This window comes from Lycium ferocissimum, chromosome 7 (genome assembly GCF_029784015.1).
Source record: "Lycium ferocissimum isolate CSIRO_LF1 chromosome 7, AGI_CSIRO_Lferr_CH_V1, whole genome shotgun sequence".
NCBI lineage: Eukaryota > Viridiplantae > Streptophyta > Magnoliopsida > Solanales > Solanaceae > Lycium > Lycium ferocissimum.
Genome location: NC_081348.1, coordinates 16,473,497 through 16,492,961, shown reverse-complemented (window position 1 = coordinate 16,492,961; position 19,465 = coordinate 16,473,497). Strand labels below are relative to the sequence as shown.

At 34.7% G+C, this 19,465-nt stretch overlaps 2 protein-coding genes across 2 annotated transcripts; both read left to right on the top strand.

Annotated features, from left to right (window-relative positions):
- The first annotated feature begins 170 nt into the window (after positions 1 to 170).
- On the top strand, positions 171 to 2,110 carry LOC132061970 (uncharacterized). The gene is made up of 5 exons (XM_059454639.1): positions 171 to 231; positions 818 to 939; positions 1,464 to 1,605; positions 1,653 to 1,807; positions 1,892 to 2,110. The coding sequence occupies exons 1-5, from the start codon at positions 171 to 173 to the stop codon at positions 2,108 to 2,110; spliced, it is 699 nt and encodes a 232-aa protein (XP_059310622.1).
- A 322-nt stretch (positions 2,111 to 2,432) lies between these two features.
- LOC132061969 (tryptophan synthase alpha chain-like) lies at positions 2,433 to 13,939 on the top strand. Its single transcript, XM_059454638.1, has 12 exons — positions 2,433 to 2,552; positions 3,553 to 3,675; positions 4,252 to 4,373; positions 6,246 to 6,606; positions 7,749 to 7,895; positions 7,986 to 8,051; positions 8,302 to 8,410; positions 11,080 to 11,156; positions 11,822 to 11,899; positions 12,523 to 12,600; positions 13,413 to 13,472; positions 13,554 to 13,939. The coding sequence occupies exons 1-12, from the start codon at positions 2,433 to 2,435 to the stop codon at positions 13,686 to 13,688; spliced, it is 1,476 nt and encodes a 491-aa protein (XP_059310621.1). The 3' UTR covers positions 13,689 to 13,939.
- Positions 13,940 to 19,465: the final 5,526 nt, after the last annotated feature.

Genomic DNA, 19,465 nt, shown 5'->3' with positions numbered 1-19,465 from the left:
TAATTAAGAATTATTAAGGTTTTTTAGGCATTTAATTTGAAATAAGCTAGTAAAAACACTTCTAACTTTTTAGGGGTAAACACTTTATTAACGGGTGTGCATAAACCTAAAAAGTCACTTGCGATGCTCTTCAAACACTTGACAGAAACAAAGTGAAAATAAAGGAAGAGATGCTAGGATTTTCATATGGAGAAATATTTCTCTTGCTTGGCGCTACTGCTGCTCTTATTGGTACCCTTTTTAGCTGTCCAAAATGGAATCAATTTAACCCATTTTAGAGTGCTATTTCATGTAATTTCTTTATATTTTGAAAACAACAATAGCAGGTGTTAATTATATTGGATTAAGAAAATATCTATTGAGTAATTAAGTTTTGATTGGAGTAGATATGCAAACACAAGGTGATTTTCCATCTGTCCCTGTATTATAGGACGAGTTACATATAATGCGTAGATGCCGATGGGAGGTGAAAAATATTGCGTGTAATTAGTCGAGTGTGACACCACGGTTATATAAAAAGAAAGATATGTAAACTTTGAAATATGCTCCAATTCCAAACTAGTTACAGTCGGCTATAAGTCGCTTCATGCAGACCCCCTTTCATTGATGTACACTATGAATAAGTTGATGGTGGAGTTCCATAATTTTGACCTTCGAATTGACAATTTTAGGAAGTATTGCTTGTTATAGCTATATTATGGAATTAATCACTTTGTTCATTGTAATTGCTATCAGGGATTGTTGATTTCTGCGTATTTTAATTGGGAAATATCTTGTTAATTATAGTTTGACCTTTTAAAAAAAAAAATGTTTTTAGGACCTAAAGATCTGCCAATTATAGCAAGAACAGCAGGCAGATTTGCCAGGCGTGCAATCGGTTATGTTCAACTGGCCCGTGGTCAATTTGAAAGTGTCATGCAGCAGTCTCAAGCTCACCAGGTTTCTTTCTTACTCCCTCCAGTCCACTTTGCGTGGCGTCCTTACTAAAAATAGATGATCCAAAATAGTTGACATTTTAGAAAATCAAGATATAATTAACAATTAGTTTCCACCTTTACCCCTACTCAATAAATGTGGTGAAAAGTAAAATTATCCTTTTAGTTAATTTATTCTTAAGGGGCGTGCAAAAAAAGATATAAGTAAAATGGACAGGAGGTAGTACCGCCTAAATCCGGCCAACTCTTTTTTCTAAGCTTTCCCAGTCGTAAAATGCTTGGTAAGACTAGTTCAAACTTCTATGCTGCGTCATAAATTTCAATTTGCAATGATGATCGTTGTTTCGTGTCTATGTAGAAGTTTTCCCTTTCTCTTTTAGAGCTGAGTTTTTGCATCATGACTAGGACTGATATAGACTTTGTTGTTGCTCTTAAGCTTATTAGCTAATTATGCTTTATATCGCATAATACCTTCGACATAAAATGTTAGCACTTGTTCTTTTACCTTCATCTCGAGTTGTTTATCAGGTTCATAAGGAAATGCCAGCTACCAGGGCTCAACTGGAAGCAATACATCATGAAATCATTCGGACATTCTCTTTTATGAATCCTGGTCCATTGACATATAGGCATGTCGACAACATCAACACAACAGCTGCAAATAGCGCTGGTATTTCATTGTTTACTTTACATGGTTGATATTAGGCTTTTTATTAGTTTCTCATTTATTCTTTGTGACTCCGGGAAAAAAAATTCTTCTTTGTTACACAGTTGAAAATAGACCTAAAAACACTGATGAAGAGAGCATCTTTGTTGAAAAGGGACATCAAATATCCAAGAAGGAGAGTACAGTAGCAACTGCAGTAACTGAGGTTTTGTGGTTTCTCTAACTATTTTTTTCATTATCTTTTCCTTTCTTTTCAAATGGAAATACTGATATGATTAATAATTATCAGGATTATAGTTCAAGGAAAGCTTTGACCAATATGCACAGCCAAGCCGCTGCTTATGCTAGATTAGCTGAAACTACACCTTTGAAATCGATTTCTGTAGATAATGAAGGTCTGAGCGAGCTGACTGATGAATCTGGCAGTATTATTGTGCTCCCTGTCTCAGCACAGAGTGCAGGGTTGTTGCCACAACGTAAAGGTAGGGAACCATTTTCGAGATTCTGATTGCTTCATGCGTCTTTTTTAGTATGCCCTGTTGGTCCTATCATCCTGCATATAGAATAGCTTTCTGCTGTTTGGTAATTATGTTCTTCATATTTGGCTTGCAAAATTGTGTGCATTTCTAAAGGTTCTGGACAGGATCTTTGCAGAAACTCTACTGGGTGAGTTGAGCTTCCCACTGCTGACCCTCTCTAATGTTGCCATTTGTTGTCATAACTGAAAAGATAGGTATAAAGATTGCTGTAGAAATAAACATTCTCTAGGATATGAAGTCTGGTGTATAATGATGGTAATGCCCCAAAGCTTTTTCAATTTCAAAAATATGATGGTAATGCCCCAAATTCTGATATTTGGTCTTGTACCTGCAAAATTACAGCCCAAGTTGACAAATCTACCGGTTCAATCAATATCGTCTGATACTCTGCTAACTTTGCTAGAGATGGAGGTAGTGACAAGGATTTCCTGCCTCCTTGCAAACACTAAGACTCAGATTTGGAACTTTAGGATCAGGCATCACATTTGATCCATGCTTCTTTCGTGTATTCTAGATTGAGATTGATCTAAATATAGTTCAAACCAATCTGCTTTTAATTTTGGTTTGGTAAAGTAGGTGTTATCATTTACCCTTCTTCTGTGGCATGCCATATTTAATCTATAGCATATAATACTAGAATTTTGTAATGTATGACACATGAAAGGTTACCCTTCTTCAGTTACCCTTTTGTTCCAACATGAAAGGTTGGTTGGCAAACCTAAGGGCAAAGCTGCAGGGGGCGAGGGGAGGGAGAGATACTCGCAAAGGATAGTTCTTTTTGCTATTAAAAGAAGAAAAAAAAAATCTGTGAGACACACTTGGAAAGGATAGTTCTGAAGTTCAAGAAATAATTGGAAAGGGGGATGACAACCACAAAAGATAGTTTTTGAGGTTCTAAAAAGTAAAAACGGGATATTTTTTTCCTTTTCTGCAATCAACCTCGTATAATATAGGTATGTGCATAAAAAAAAAAAAAAAAAAAAATATCTGGTATATATGAAAAAAAAAAAAAAAAAAAAAAAAAAAAAAGAGGGGGTTTTAGAAGAACTGGATCTCAATTGAGTTTGCTCTAAGTCAGTCTAGTTGAATGCTCTTTTTGGATCTAACTTGATGTAGAAAAATGGGATTCAACTTTTGCTAGCTAGGTACTGGATCAGATTTGTTCGCATGAATTTATATCTGGGAAGTTTCCAAATCGGCACTAAATTTTACACTAAATCAAGATCGATATTTTGAGTTATTGTAAGTAACACAATTTAATTAATTGTTTGAAATAATTGAACTTAGTTCCAAAGGTACAAGTGAAATTGAATGAGTTCAGTATCATGGTCTTTGCGTCCTTGAAACTCCGTCCTCTACCATTCCTACAAGTCTTTTGTCAAGTCCTGTAACCCTACTTTGAACCCTTCAGCCTTCAGGTGAGATTACAAAGGGTAGGATGGAACTTGATGTTGCTGAAGCGAGGAGGTCTCAAAAGAAGAGATTACGTGTCATTCAAGCTAAATTAGCTCATTTTGTAAAAGTTGAAGTTATGGTGATTAGAATTATAATTAGCTGAAAGCACGTAGAATTATTTTTTGATGGGCATTTCTGCATTAAGAATCATGTTGTCTTATATGTGATATATGGGTGATAGGGGCATACGGTGGCAGCTGTCTTACGTCAATCTGATCCTTTTTTGTTTGGATGATTATGGTGTCTATACCACCTCTAGTATTCCACCACGCACATGCTTTCCTTTAGTAGCATAGTGTACCGATTAGCTACTACTGCATCGAGGAACATGACGGATGGAAAAAAATCACCTACCATTTCCTGCATATGCTGGTTATAACAATCTTATCCTGCAAAACTAGACATTTGTTTTCCTAGAAAAAGAATCAGACTTGCAACTCCCTCGGAAAATCCTCTAGACCAAGAAGCCCATTGTCGATCCAGATGGGCTCCATGGAAAAGTAGGTTTTTAAATATTTAAAATGCTTTGTAGCTGCAAAACAAAGAGCCGATTTTTTTTGAGAATCGGCTCCAATTTCCCATCAACGCGTTGTGTGCATACCAAAGTTTGTTTAATAGTTTGTTGAGATTTAGCTTCCTTTCGTTGGGACAATAGTTTCGTTCTTTCCCAAAAGATGAAGCAAATGGGTCTGACATTATGTTAGAAGCGATACTGGAGGCAGAAGTGGCAAATAATGGCCAAAGAGTTTTTCTCGCAGCCAGCAAACCAATTAAAAAGTGAATGAAGAGGTAACATGTATTCCCTTTCCTCCGGTCAATTATTGGTTGCCTTTTATTCAATTTGATCGATGGCGGAGAAGGAAATTTCATCCCAAAGGGTACAAAATTCTAAAGGTAAATACGCAAAAGTCGGGGTTAGAACCTCTCTTATATATACATAATAAAATAATTTTAACTTTAAAAATACACTGTAATTTTTTGCCGAGCGGGTTCAGATGAACTCCCTAGAGCTAACGTGGCTCCGCCCCTGAATAGGACATGTCAGTTTATTTGTTGGCTAAACACGACAGCCGTCATATAATAACTAATCTAATTGTATGTGCATTATCTCTTTTCAGTTATGTGAAAAAATGAACTTATCGCTATGATCTTTGATATGTATATGCTCTTATGTCAGTTAATAATTAAAGAAGATTTGCGCCATTAGAAGGCAGAGAGCAACTTCATGCCAAGCGAGCATATCAGCAGAGGATGAAAGATTGCTAAAGACGAAATGATTTTAGCCCAGTTCGAGTCTCTTGTTGTCGGTTTTGAGCCATGATACCTCGTTCGTTCGGATATCCTGGGCATCTAAAAAACATAAGACCCGTGTTCCCACTAGGCAAACTAGTCATATTGTTTGACAGATGGTTTTCTGTATTTTCCGCAACCAGTTCTACCTATTTCTAAACCTTCTAATCGACCAGAGGCAACACATACGAATCAAAAATCCTCATGGGCTTGGATTCTGGAGTTCTGCATGATTGTAGTAATTTCTAAATTTTATTTCTTACTTATATCTACAGATCCAGATGAACTTCTTTGCAATATAATTGGCCAAAAACTGTTGAACTAGTATACTAGTGTTATTCCTTACAACTAGTGTAAGGTATATTGAGCTTCACGATTTTGTGGTGTAAATAATCAAAAGATGTAAATAATCAAAAGACTAAAACTGAAAATTTCGTTATAAGTTAGAAAAACTAAAAGTACACTAAAGAAGTTTGCGAGTAAATGGGGAAATTACGTTTCAAACTGAGAGTTCTTTCTTTAGTTCTTTTCTCTTTCTCATTGCCATTTTCAAAAAATAAACGAGTGTTTAATGGGTTGTATGATATCGTCGCTATGACCCTACTTGTACGAGGAGTGGATACAAAAACCTCTTTGAAATAGACATTTCACCCACATTAGTTTATCTAATGATTGATTGATCCGATTATTCTTGTCATCGTTTGTCATTATATTAACTTCTCCATCAAATAGTCATAAGATTATACGGTAAACACTCACCGAATTGACTTGGGAAAATCACTTTCTCAATACAACAACAACTCAGTGAAATCCCACAACGTATAAATGCGATTTCACTATATTCTTAACTTTGTAAAGATCATGATAAATTTATTCCACATAATATTCTCAAAGTTCTATAATTTAAGTAGGTTGTTAAGCTGAATCAAAATAAGGGGCTGTTTATCCATGGATTTTTTTTTTTTTCAAAAAAAAAGTTCATTGTTTTTTTTTTAATTTGTATATCGGATTGTTTTTCTGAAAATAATTTTTTCAATTATAAAAAACTAGTTAATCAATTGAAATTTTTTTCAACTTACAAAAATTTCAATTAAATATATTTTCCGAACATATGTACATTCAATTTTCAAATATCATTTTCCTACTCAACTTCAAATACTATTTATCAAAAATCACATTTTATGTACAACCCTAATGCAATTAACGGTGTAGTCAAGATTTTCACTAAACGGTTCGAAATATGAAGAAGTAAACACACAAAAAAGTCAAAATGAGATTCACCATCTATGATATATACATAGAAATAATTTATTAACCTTGTATATACAATGCAATTCCCCCACCCCTGAATGCAATTAGACCAAAAATAAGGGGCCTAAGTGTGAACTTCCATTTTTGTCTTACCCCAATCTGGCCATCTTTCCTAAATCCAGCCACTAGACCGTATAATATACCCAGTGAGTGCTTTCGCCGCTTTTTCTCATCAATCTCAATATTTATTTTTTTCAGTAGAAAGCAAATTCTTAATGGTATGGCAACTTTTCTGAAAGCAACCCATTTCATTAGTTCGAATAACAAGCTCCAAAATCACCCTTTTCCTCATTCATATACCCAATCTCTCAAGGTTTCTACTTCTCGCAAACCTCCCATGGCTGCCTTTAGCACCAATGCAACTGTTGGTCTTTCTGAAACTTTCATTCGATTGAAACAACAAGGCAAAGTATGTCATTCTTCTTATTCTTCTTTCTTTTTCTGGGTTGTGTTTCCTAATCTTTGTACAACTTTCTTTTTGAGTTTTCCAAGATTAATTTGGATGGCTATTGGTTCAGAATGTAGTTTCTTGTGGGAAAGATTTTATCTTTAGCTCCTATGGAGAACTATGGAAAGCTTTTCTTGAAAAAAAAAATTGCTTGAGATTCTGATTGTCTTTGAATCAGTGTTAATTAGATTGGTTTCTCATGTTAAGGTGAGGTATAACTTGAGTCAATGGATTACGGTGTAACGAATCAATGTATGGGTTAAAAAAAAAAAAATCATTTGAGAGCTAGCAATTTGGGATAGTAAAATTTTTGGTCTTGAGTCCACTGGAGTTTATGATGGTCTTAGTTATCAGTTGTGGAGATAAAAGTTATCTAATTTTAAGCTTGGTTAGTTTCATTGTTAGCTTTAAAATATCAAGTGTGGGTCCGGTTACGCTAAGCATGAAAGAAGAGTTTTTCTTTGTAACTTTTAAGGTTCCAAAAAGGTGAAATGCAGTTATGTTTGCAAAATTGGGGCGGTATTGGGTTTCGTTTATTCTGTAACGAAAACGAGTTAAGAACTTTAAACCGGCTAACATTTTCTTTGAGTATTAAAAGGACAAGAATATTTGGGTCTTAGGTAGATTGATAAGTATAAGGCTAATGAAGTTTTAAGTACATGGTTCTGTATTTGTTTGAGTGTTACATTCCATAACAAAGGGAGGGGGGTAATTAAGATATGTTACTTACAAAGACTTGAGTTTTACCCAGATTTCCATGATAGCTTCTGCTGAGAATTTTTTTATCTGTAGCTCCTATGGGAACTAGGAAAATTAGTGATAAAAGTAGAACATCTTATCCCCAAAAAATAGATTCTTAATGATTATTCTGACTTTTGTTTTTGAGAATTTTCACCTGCTTTAGTTGAATTTCTGTTTTGAACACTGGTCGAATGGAAAGAAAACAATCACGTGAAAAGTTTTCATGTTTTTTCACACTGATCTTGTGGGAGATATTTAAAATGGTTTGTTAGGACTTTGGTGTCGAGCTGCTTTACCATTCAACTGTATTTCTAGTTATTATCTCGGATCTTTTAATTGAAACTCACATTTCTGTTGCATAGGTGGCATTAATTCCATACATCACTGCTGGAGATCCTGACCTGGCAACAACTGCAGAGGCACTGAAAGTGCTGGATAAATGTGGTTCAGATATCATAGAACTAGGAGTGCCTTATTCTGATCCGTTGGCTGATGGGCCAGTCATCCAGGTTTTGATAAAGCAATTAGTGTATCTTAGTCCTAAATTTTGTCCTTTACTTCTTGTATCCTCATTCTTCTTTACTTATCTGTCTTCTCAGGCTGCTGCTACACGATCACTGAGTAGAGGGACCAACTTCGCCAAAGTTATATCAATGTTAGAAGATGTAAACCCATAGCCTCTGTTTTCTAATTAAAGAATGACATGCAATGGAATCCCCTGTTAACTTTCTAGTGCAGTTTTAGAGTCTAAAAAGCTGTGTCGAACTCACTTTATTAATGAGCCCATATAACTAACTATCATGAAGCTTTTGATTTGCTTGACATCTGTTTTTGCTCCAGTCTCTTTGTTTATTCTGGCACATTTTGTCAAATGTCCTATATGAAATTTAACCTTTTTTTTCCAACATTTGACAGGTTGTTCCTCAGTTGTCCTGTCCGGTTGCCTTGTTCACGTATTATAATCCAATACTTAAGCGCGGTGTTGAAAAGTTCATGGCCACTGTAAGAGATACTGGTGTACACGGTAATATTTAGTTTGCTATGTTAAATTATTAGTGCAAGAATGTCTCTTACCAGAAGATATGCATTTGCCAAATAACATGAAACATGAAACATCCAATGACTCCACGTATACCTTTTCAGTTCGTTGTGAAATTTAAACTTCTACTGGTATGGCGTTGGCCTTGGGATAATCTAGTTTTATGTTGATTCTTTACAACAATATACCCAGTGAAATCCCACAGAGTGGGGTTTGGGGAGATGTACACAGACCTTACCTTTACCTTGGGAGTTAGAGAGGCTGTTTCCGGTAGACCCTCGGCACAAGGACATTTAAGTTGATTCTTTGACGTTTAATATTTCAACTCAGCGCATGAAGGCTGGATTGATCTTTTTTCAGAGCATAATCTGCATTAGTTTCAGCAGGGATACTAAACCATAAATGGAGATGGGCGTTACTAGATTTTCTATCATATAGAGGAGCTGTGGACAAGTGACCATTACTTTATAATTCTCTTCTGCACTGGAGTAGTTTTTTTGTGCTTCTGAGATCTGACTTAGTTATCCTAGAATTCTGACAGTTGTTTAAAAAGAGAGATCATTTAGATGCACTGATGACTACCAATCATGTAGCACCTTATATTAGGTTAACAAGTATATCTTTGCAATCTAAAACCATTCTTTCAATTTTTTTGATATGGTAAGGTAGATTTCATTAAATAAGTACCAAGAAGGTACTGAAAGCATACAACCAATAACATATCTTTCTAAATTCAATCTCAAAACTTCTTTAAAATCCATAAACTACCCAAATTCTCTATGTCATATTATCCTACACAAGAAAAAGATTTTGAAGACATCTACTTTAACCAATAGCTAAATGACTTTTGTTTCTCAAACATCTCTTGTTTCATTCCTACCAAAAGGTCCAGATGATGCAAAGAGGTATGATCTTCCGGATCCTTCAGGTTTTTCCTAACTTTCTCATTCTGCCAGCAAACTAAAGGGTATTTTAACTTTTGAGCTTCTTTTCCAGTGATTGGATTAATAACATAGTGATGCATGTCTTATCCCAGGCTCTCTTCTTTCTTTTCCGTTCTTTGTTATATATCTCCACTAAACGAGTGAACTTTTGGTGCAACCATGAGGGCCCAATTAGCATAGTGATCGGGTGAGATTTGGAGGGAACCATATTTTGGTGTAGATTCTCTACTTTTGATATACCACTAGTTTTCCCCACAAGACCACAAATTAAAAGATATATTCTATCTAAAAGATATATGCGCTAAATGATTTAACTATTTGAAAATCATCTTTCAAGATCTTGAGAGAAAAGGTATTTCGTCATTCAACTTAGTAGATCTGAAAACAATCTGGTGGTGCTCCTTTTTTTTTTTTTGATAAGGTAAATAATTTTATTAACAAATGGGGAATCCCGTATACCAAAAGCAGAGAACCTACAACAAAATATGGTTCTCAACAAAAGAGATCCAATCCTCTATACAAAGATGGACCTCATAAGTACACCAAAAGGAAACTAGAGACAAAACACTGCGTTGCAACTTTACAAATTCTTGTTCCACCCCTTCAAAAGCTCTCCTATTTCTCTCTTTCCATACGACCCACATAATTGCTAAGTGGGCAACACTCCATGCCCTTGGGCTTCTCTTCCCCCTCCTATGCGTCCAACTTTGCAAAGCCTCCTTCACTTTGTCCGGCATCACCAATTGCATTCGAAACAAATTGAGGGCCACCCTCCATAACCGATTAGCCTCCTTACAATGCAATAAAAGATGGTCAACATTCTCTCCTCCACATTCTCTCCTCCACTCTGACACATACAACACCAACTAACATAAGTGATCCTCCTCTTTCTCAAATTTTCCGCTGTTAATATCGCACCCCTTGCCGCCAACGGTACCAAGAAACACACCTTCCTCAGAGCTCTAGGGATCCAAATAGAGTGGTGGGGAAAAGTACATTCATCTCTTACTAGTAGCTTCTTATAATAAGAGCTAACAGTGAATAAACCATCACTACTCTCCCTCCACCGCCATACATCCGATAAGTTGTTAGGAGTTTCTAGCCCATACAAAAGCTCAACCAAATTGTGAAATTTTCCCATTTCCCAATCCTGAAGGTTCCTTCTGAATCTTAAGTCCTAGTGGATAACCCCCTCGTGAGATCTGCGGATGTGTTGCACTGTCTTCTCTCTCTGGCAAGAGACATGGTAAATATTTGGGAAGGCTTCCGTCAACTCACCCCACACCACTTATGAGCACCAATTTGGTGGTGCTCCTGTCTTACTGCGGTATAGATGCGTCATGAATAAAAGCTTAAAAGATAACATAATCTTCATTCTCTTGTGGATGGTAATTGGGAAATGAAACGTTAATTGGGAAATGAAACGTTCCATTTTAGTTCTGCACTTGGAACCTTTTTTCCTATAACATTTGTAAGTGTGCAGGGCTCAAATCATGAATCGATGTTGATTGGTGTGTATCAACGTATATTAATTATTACCTGGAAACAATTGCAGATCTGCAATGATTGAGTTTTCTTTATATTTATTGTTGCATTTCCAATATGGTGCTGATAATTGAGCCTTTTTTCATGCCATTGACTTACCCTAATATGTTCTTCATTCTGAATTGTCATATGTCTCATGGTAATAGATAATTTCTTGTTTTTCAGGACTTGTTGTTCCAGATGTCCCTCTAGAGGAAACTGAAATGTTGAGAAAGGAAGCTGCTAGGCATAATATTGAATTGGTAAATTTTTGTGCCAAATATCCATCTTGATTTTCATTTCTTCTGAGATGCTCCGAGGTCTTGGTTCATTGTTTTCTTCATTAATCTGTTTAAAGAAGCAAATCATTTACCTCAGATATGCAGTTAGTTTCATCCTGCTATATGATAAGGTAGCAATTTTCTTACTCTGTAATCCACTCCGGGACACGAGTAAGTGATTGTCTGTGATCTTCCCATGCACGTCCTTACATGTGTTTCGGACGATAGAATGGGGTGATTTACTAGAAAGGAACAATCTACAATCTGAGTAAGATGTCTACGGAATTTAGAAGCATTGACATTTTCAATCAAATTATGTGGCTCTTCTAACATTTTATGTTGCTTAAGTCATGGAGTGCATGGGATTATGGACTAGTAATTTCTTTGTTGTAGAGAGTGGAATCTTATATCTAATATTGATGATATATTAAAAGGAATGATCCCCATTTCTATGGGTGCATCCATGCTTACTAGAGGTTTCAATTTTGTTTCACTGTTTTTCTTCTCTTGTTTTATTTTCATGCCTTTTGTGTGCTTATGTAAGTGACCTCTATGTGAATGCTCGGTGATATTTCTAGGCTTGTTTTCTTGTTTGGCTTGACCGGATAGTATGATCATTCACTTGCTTAATTTACCTTCTGGTTTAGGTATTGCTTACAACACCAACTACTCCAACAACTCGCATGAAAGCCATTACTGAAGCTTCAGAAGGATTCGTATACCTTGTAAGATATCCTCTTGAAAATAGAAAGTTTCTTTTGACCATTACTACTTCTGCTTACCAAAATGAGTTGCTACATTTTGAGAGTTTGTTATATGCTCTACTACCCCTTTTTGTTTCCTGGGTTTTGAAGTGTAATTTATTTCACTTAAATTGGTACACACATGGTAGCAGTAGACCACATTCGCCTTTGGTTTGTGGTTGCTTGATGAACTGTTTGCATATCAACCTCCTCGTGCTCTATCCCTGTACCGTGTGTTATGGACTATTATTGATTTTTGCTTCAGTTTTATAAAAAAATTATCTTTATTAAAAGAACATGAGGCACATATGAATTTAGGTAGTCAATTACAAAGAGCGGATTGAACAGTATGATATTAATTTACTTTTAGCAGGACAATGATTGATCTGCTCCGGAGCTTAGATCAAACGTGCCAATCTTTATAATGTCAGCTTCAAAGATTTACCAGGGAGCTAAGATCCACATGTACTAACATATGAGAACGTGAAGGATTGAACCTCTATTTATGGATCTTTTCCTTGTTCACTTGTGATACGCTGGTGTAGATGCTAATTTCTTAATTTCACTGACAAGTAAAATTTTATTATTTAGTCTTGAACTTGTAGGTGAGCGCAGTCGGAGTTACTGGAGCTCGTGAATCTGTGAGTTCTAAGGTTGAGTCTCTCCTGAAGGACGTTAAAGAGGTTTGTTTTAAGCTTCATATTCATAATGCGTAAACTGATATGTCTTGAACTCTAATATACTCTGTGATGGTCTTCAAAGTTGATTTGGTATATGGGAGAAAGATACAACTCTGAGCATGCTAGACCTTTCCTCACATTATGCCAAGAACAGTGATGAAAGATTCAAACTTTTAATTGCATCGTCCATTGTGCTTCACTAGCTTTTCTAAACTTAAGATGTTTGCCTATCTTATCTTTCTTCGGGTTTTCCGTCCAAATGTTCAGGATTAAGTTCAGATTCAATTAGAATCTGCAAATCCATATTTGGACTTTTTTAATGTCAGCTGAAGCGCTACATACAGAAATGGAGCCAGGATTTTTAGCTTATGGGTTCTGGACCATAATTCTTTTTGTTTACTTGGTTCTGAATAATTTATTGGTACATGAAAATTTGAATACAAATAAATGGTTTAGCCAAAGCTACTGGTTCTGCTGAACCCCCCAAACCTAGCATTGTGGCTCCGGGCTATATTCTTTTTAATTAAACGACTTTGTACTATTTTATTGTTTCAATTTATGAGAGAACAAATTTAAGGACACAAGGATTTACACAAAACACATTCTTTTGCCTGTCATTTTAGTTTTTACACAGTGGCATATTCTTGATCATGGAAATCCACAATTTGGTTAAGGCCATAGTAAGTAAATAGACTTTATTGTTGTTTTGATTATCATTTACACGACTTGCAAGGGGTTTTTTATAAAATGGTGCTTCGGCCTCACATGAGTATCTTGCTAGGAAACTTCTGCTATGCTAAACCAACTTTTGACAGGCAACATCTAAACCAGTGGCAGTCGGATTTGGCATTTCAAAACCGGAGCATGTTAAGCAGGTTAGTTTCCTTTGACGAGGCAGAAAAGAGGTAAGAAATGGTTATACAGTTTACTGATTTGCTCTAATGCACGTATTGCAGGTGGTAGGATGGGGAGCTGATGGTGTCATTGTTGGTAGTGCAATGGTAAGAATATTAGGTGAAGCAAAATCGCCGGAAGAAGGGTTGAAGGAATTAGAGGTCTTCACCACATCTTTAAAGTCTGCCCTCTCTTGATCAGTGGTAGAATTTATGTTTTTGTTTTGTCAAGCTTGGGGCCATCTCATTTTTCAAAATTAAGCTCTTAGAAGCAAATGAATCTTGAAAATAGATCATCTGATTTTAAGCTGAAGATTTTGACATTCATATTCTAGCTTGTATTAGATGCAAAATTGTTTTCTATGGTATTTCAACTTTTGGGCAAAGACATATTTTTCCCGCTATATTGGCAAAAACCGAGTGCCAACTACTTTTGGCAATTCACCTGAGATACTGCCTTTTTGAGCATCTCAAAGTTCTTATTTTTCTTTTCTTCTTATAGAATATATAGTTTATGTGATCAGAAAAAATCGTGTTTGCTCTAACAGTTGGGCAATTTTCAGTCAGATAATCCTAAGGGGAGAATCCGCGTGGTGGATAAAATTGTCCCCAACATTTTTATAAAAAAGTCACTTCTTGAATCATCGAATACTCGGACCGAATAAGAAAGAGAGAAAAAGAACGCCAATGATATAAAATTCCCACAGGTAAGGTCTACGAGTAATTTAGCACTCATAAAGGCGGTGAAATAAAGTATCAGTGCGGATTCATACAATAACTAAATAAATTTCTTTTCTTTTCAATGAAAAGATCTTTTTACTTGTTTGATTTAGAAGTCTTGTGTTTCTCGAAAGAGTGATACGGTTACCGTATTTTTAGTTCATTTGGTATGATAATACAATTGAGTCTAGTAGTGGTGTGGCTTGTTCAATTCACCACATAACATTAAAAACATTCAATCAACTATGCTTCTATCCTAAAAGTTTGGAGGACAGAAGACAATTTAGAAAAAATCAGAGGCCTACTAAACTACTTAAAACCAAATCACAAAGATTTCGAACAAATAATTTAATTTGCCAAGCTGCAAACGAAAAATACAGAGGATGGATGAATAGTTTAGCTACTCGGTGTGTTTTAATATAAAGAGAGTGATAGTTTAGGTAGATAAAGAGAACAATAGATAGTTGAGATATGAAATTCGCCAAAAAATGACAGTTTAGATGTGTTTTTGGACATTAACTATTTTTATAAGGTGTTGCTCGTATCGAATAACTTTGCCTATCAATACTTAGACATAGGAGAGAAATCATCTAGTAATTTAGTGTTATTGCCTTTGCAGGTAGGATTTAAACATTATTTCCAAAGATCTTTAAAATGTTTTCCCACCTCTATATTTTTATGGATGTAATTTATTGTTTGTAAGAAATATGCGCACATTTAGTGGTATTGTCCGCGTTATAAAGAATTCAAGGAATCTTTTTTAATCTTTCTTCAGATTTAGTTAATATTAAATATATTTTTATATACATATAAAAAGATATTTTATAAATTAATTAATTGAAAAATATAAAGATTTTCTCCCTACCTAAATTTCACACAACAATAGGAACCCAAACAAACATTTTATATAATATTTTAACTCAATTTCAGAATAGGTATCCTACCTTTGATTTCTTGAAAGCACTTGCATGTTTGTTTTTATTTTGAAACATAGTTTTATGAAGATTTAGTTCAAAAGCTACGATCTCACATTTGATTTCTCGATAGCACAATTGGGTGTCAGTAATTTATTCTAAAAAAATTATTTGTGTCCTTTTATAGCGTTATAACTTTTAAAACCATTACAGAAATTCTGTAGAAAAAAATATAAAATATAGCTTTCATATGATTCTCAGTTATTTTATACAAAAATTGTCTAATTTTTTTTTTCTCTACTAAATCTATTGCTAAATATTTTTTTAAAAATAAATTTTCTCTTTGATAATAGAGGGGAGAGGAAAAAGGAAAGACAAATTGCTTGACGATAATGCTCGAGAAGAGGTAATTAAATCACGAAAGCAAATTATTTGTTTCGGGAAACAATTTGTTTTGTTTAATATGTACAATTACTGTATTTTTTGGTCCAATTTTGAAGAACACGACAATTAAAATATCAAACATGTTATAGGAAATAGAATTTTTGTATTTCTGCAACCAAATTCAAATCTTGGTAAGAAATAGGAAGATCCACAAAAATTTTAAAGAAAAATAAGACGGTAAGAGGTGTAGAATTTATCCGGTATTTATAGCAGAAAACAGTTTTTGATTTTGCTTGAAGTCGCATGACACTGGCCCGTCTGTTTGCTACATCTAGGCAATTTGAATGTACAATTTACCCAACTGTGACAAGTAGATCATCTTTTGAATCAAACATAAAAATTATTGTGATCAAAATAATATGCAAAATAATGTTGTTGGTTGTAATAAGTTGTAGAAATGAAAAGATTGATCAATTCGGTACTTCTCTAAATTGTGATTTTTTTTAATTACTTTTATAAACAGCTAAAATAAGCCGCATGGGTTGGCTGAGTGATTTTCCACAAGGGAGACTTGGGGTCGATTTCCCTCACCTGTCGCTTTCTTAGTTAGAGCTCGTTGTACCAGACTTGCCTAATGCGATTTACATCTCTTGTGTGGTTTGCAAGCTATTGCACAATAAACAGGTTACCGGTGCACACTCGATTGGATAGCGGCCGGGGGTACCCCGAGAATTAACAAAAAAAAACTTCTCACCCTGCACATAAAAATGTTTGCAAGTGAGGGATGGCTCGTATATGTTAAGCACCACCCACGCATCTTTAAATTTTAGTGTGGAAACACTATAAATCCTCCTAAAAAAAAAATGTTTGCATACGTATGGCATCTTTAAAAATGAAATGCTTACCTAGTTCAGTTTGTTGCTCGTTGATATTCCATATCTCCTCCCAAAATGATCCTATTTTCCATTTCTATGGCAGTCTTGGCAAACCTCTTCAAGAACATATGTACCGTTATTACGAACATGACTGCACCATAAATTTATTTCCGCATTATGCACCACATTAATTGGTAATAGAGTCTTGGCAACCTTTTTCTCTTTAACACAACCCTTGGGCTAGCTTACTAACATAAGCTGAATGAAAGGAAAAAAATGCAAAAGAAGAAAAAAAGCGACGCATTGTTTCATTTTTTCTGTAAAAGAACTACTGTAATAAGAGAGTGAATATTCTTAAATGCCGATCAATGAATGTGGACAATTAAAGAATTATTAATAGAGTGATTTTAATTTTCAACATTTATCTTGAGGAAACTAGGAACGAAAAAGGTCAAAAAATTGACAAAAAAGAAATAGAATGGTGGCTATGAGAGGCTAATGGTAATATTATATATAGATATAGATTACTGAGAAAGACCTCCTAAACTATCACGTTTTTATTAGTTTCATACTTAAGTTTTTGTCTAGTTTACGTTGCCCCCCTGAACTATAGCTTTCATGTGCTAAGCCGTCCCTAAATTGTCCCGTTTTTATTAGTTTCATACCTAAACTATGCCTAGTTTACATTACACCCTTGAACTATAACTTTTAAGTGCTAAACTCCCCCTACTCGTTATATGTTATGTAAGTGTGTTCACCCTCCTAAAAACTTTCTTGAAAAAAAGCCAAGTGACACTACACGTGTTGTTTACTTCTTTTTATCTTCGGATTCATTTAGATTATTAATGATTTTAATTATAAAGTAAATTCTAAACTAAATAAGTAAAACTAAAGAAAACAGAAGTAAAAAGGAATTAAAAGTTAAAAAGGGAAACAAGAAAATATAAAGAGAAAAACATAAGGGACGCCACTTTTGTCCCATTTGGCTGAGAGCTCTCAGACAGTATAGAAATTGAGGCAGTGCAGTTCTCATTTGGTTCGATTTCACAGTGGTTTCAGTCTATTATCTTTGATTTTATCGTGTCTTGAGGTTAAAAGGTGTGAATCAAGTATCATGAACAAAAAACCATAAACTTTGAGAGGTTGAAGAACATATGTATATATTCACACATTCTTTTTCTGTCCCTGTCCTCTATTTTGCTTAGTCCGTGGCTTAATTAGTTGTTGTAAATGGCTTTTTTCGCCCCTCATGCACCTTTTAGGGGTAGTTACACACACTTTGCAATCTGTCAAGCCAAGAGGGCCAATTTTAGCACCTGCAAGTTATAGTTCAAGTGGGGGTTTTAGCACTTGGAAGTATAGTTCAAGGGGGTAATAATGTGAATGCATTGTTCAAATATGAAACTAACAAAATTTGACATTTTTTTTGTGGGAGGGGGTGTGGGGGGGGGGGGGGTATTAGCACCTGAAAGTTATAGTTCAGAGGTAATGTAAGCGAGTTAGAGACAATCTGTAAATCTATGAATTAGATGCCACATTATACTTTCTTTTATGATCCGAACATCAGTTAACGTTCGAGGCTACTGTCAGATAATCCAAGCTGATGAGGACAAAAGAAGATTGATATTCTCTGAAAAGGAAGCAAGTTGGTTGAAGTTTTCTAATAAAATAAATGTAGGCCACACTTTTCAAGCGAAGGTCGGTTCCGTTGAGGATTATGGTGCTTTCACACCACTAAAAAAAAGAAGGAAAAATGTATTAAGTGGGAATCAATTCCTAATTCTCTAGGCAAATCACTTAGCATTTAATCAAGTACACTATTTAGTCTTCTTGTAGTATAGGTGTTAGCAGGTAATATTTATATCAATTTTTAAAAAAATACACATAAATACCTAGTTTTACAAAGAGACCATGGGTTACAAATTTAAGCTATAAATTCGCCCCTGAACGTAAGCTAGGCATAATTTAAGTATGAAACTAATACAAACGTGATAATCTAAAGGGGTTCTGATCCATTATCTCTTTATTATAATGCAACTTCAATATTCTGACTCTTTTAGGGCCAAATGAGAAAACAAACATTTAACATAAGTTGGGTACGTAAACTGCCTTAGTCTCTCCGTTAGACTTTGCACGTCCTCGGTCCACGTTAGCCCTTTATACCCATACTTTCGTCTATTTGTAATTTTTGTTTAAATTCTTGTACATTTGGTTTCAACTTTAACATTTTTTCAAATATAACAGTAAAATACATCCTAAAAGTCCTGGTTTTAAGAAGGTTGGACTTTTGGAGACTCTGTCCTTCTTTTGTGCTTCCTAGTTCAAATCTAAAAAATGTATGTTCATGCATGCTCCCTCCTCAATATTAGTTTTTTGACTTATAATAACTTCCAAATTTCTAGGAAACTAGAAATGCTTATTTTGAAGAGCTGCTCTGCCAAATTTTCAAAAAAATAAGTGTTGCTGAGTAGTAGTAAAAGCTATATTCTACAATGGGAAAGAAGCTGAAGGAAGAAACTCCAAGGAGAAGTGTTTGGCCAACTTTGGAAAAAAAAAAAAAACAAAAAAAGTAACTTCTTTTTCGAAATTGTTTCTAATTTCACCCTGGAAAAAATACCTTTTAGCAAAAAATAAGTATACCAACTACTAACAGTATGGACAAAACAAGCCAAATCTCTTTATTTTGTGATTTTAAAAATTTTATATTAAAAGAAATTGGAAAACCTAATTGAGATCTCATAATAAATATTTCAAATCTTTTGCCTATTAATTGCAAAGTGACTGTTTATAAATAATTTTTTGCAATTAATTTTCAAAAACACAATTTAAAATAGTTGATCAACCACTAACTATTTATAATAAGGCTAAACCGAAAGTGCTACATATGTTGGTGCAAGTACTTTTTTAAAAATCAATTTGATGATAGAGATAAAAGTTTAACCGAGAGGTACTAAAGACAGTATGATTCCATGCAGAAATGGAGCGGCACTGGTTGGACGGAGCCCAATAGTTTCCGCTCAAAATTCTGTATCTATGAGAAAATTCACTTAATATATAAAATATAATAATCCATCCAAAACAA

Coding starts and splice junctions, on each gene's coding strand:
- LOC132061969 (XM_059454638.1), top strand. CDS start 2,433: ATGGTAATGCCCCAAATTCTGATATTTGGTCTTGTACCTGCAAAATTA. Junction 3,676..4,251: donor TTGTAAAAGTTGAAGTTATG/GTGATTAGAATT, acceptor TTGGGACAATAG/TTTCGTTCTTTCCCAAAAGA. Junction 8,411..11,079: donor AAGAGATACTGGTGTACACG/GTAATATTTAGT, acceptor CTTGTTTTTCAG/GACTTGTTGTTCCAGATGTC.
- LOC132061970 (XM_059454639.1), top strand. CDS start 171: ATGCTAGGATTTTCATATGGAGAAATATTTCTCTTGCTTGGCGCTACT. Junction 232..817: donor CGCTACTGCTGCTCTTATTG/GTACCCTTTTTA, acceptor AAATGTTTTTAG/GACCTAAAGATCTGCCAATT. Junction 1,808..1,891: donor TAGCAACTGCAGTAACTGAG/GTTTTGTGGTTT, acceptor AATAATTATCAG/GATTATAGTTCAAGGAAAGC.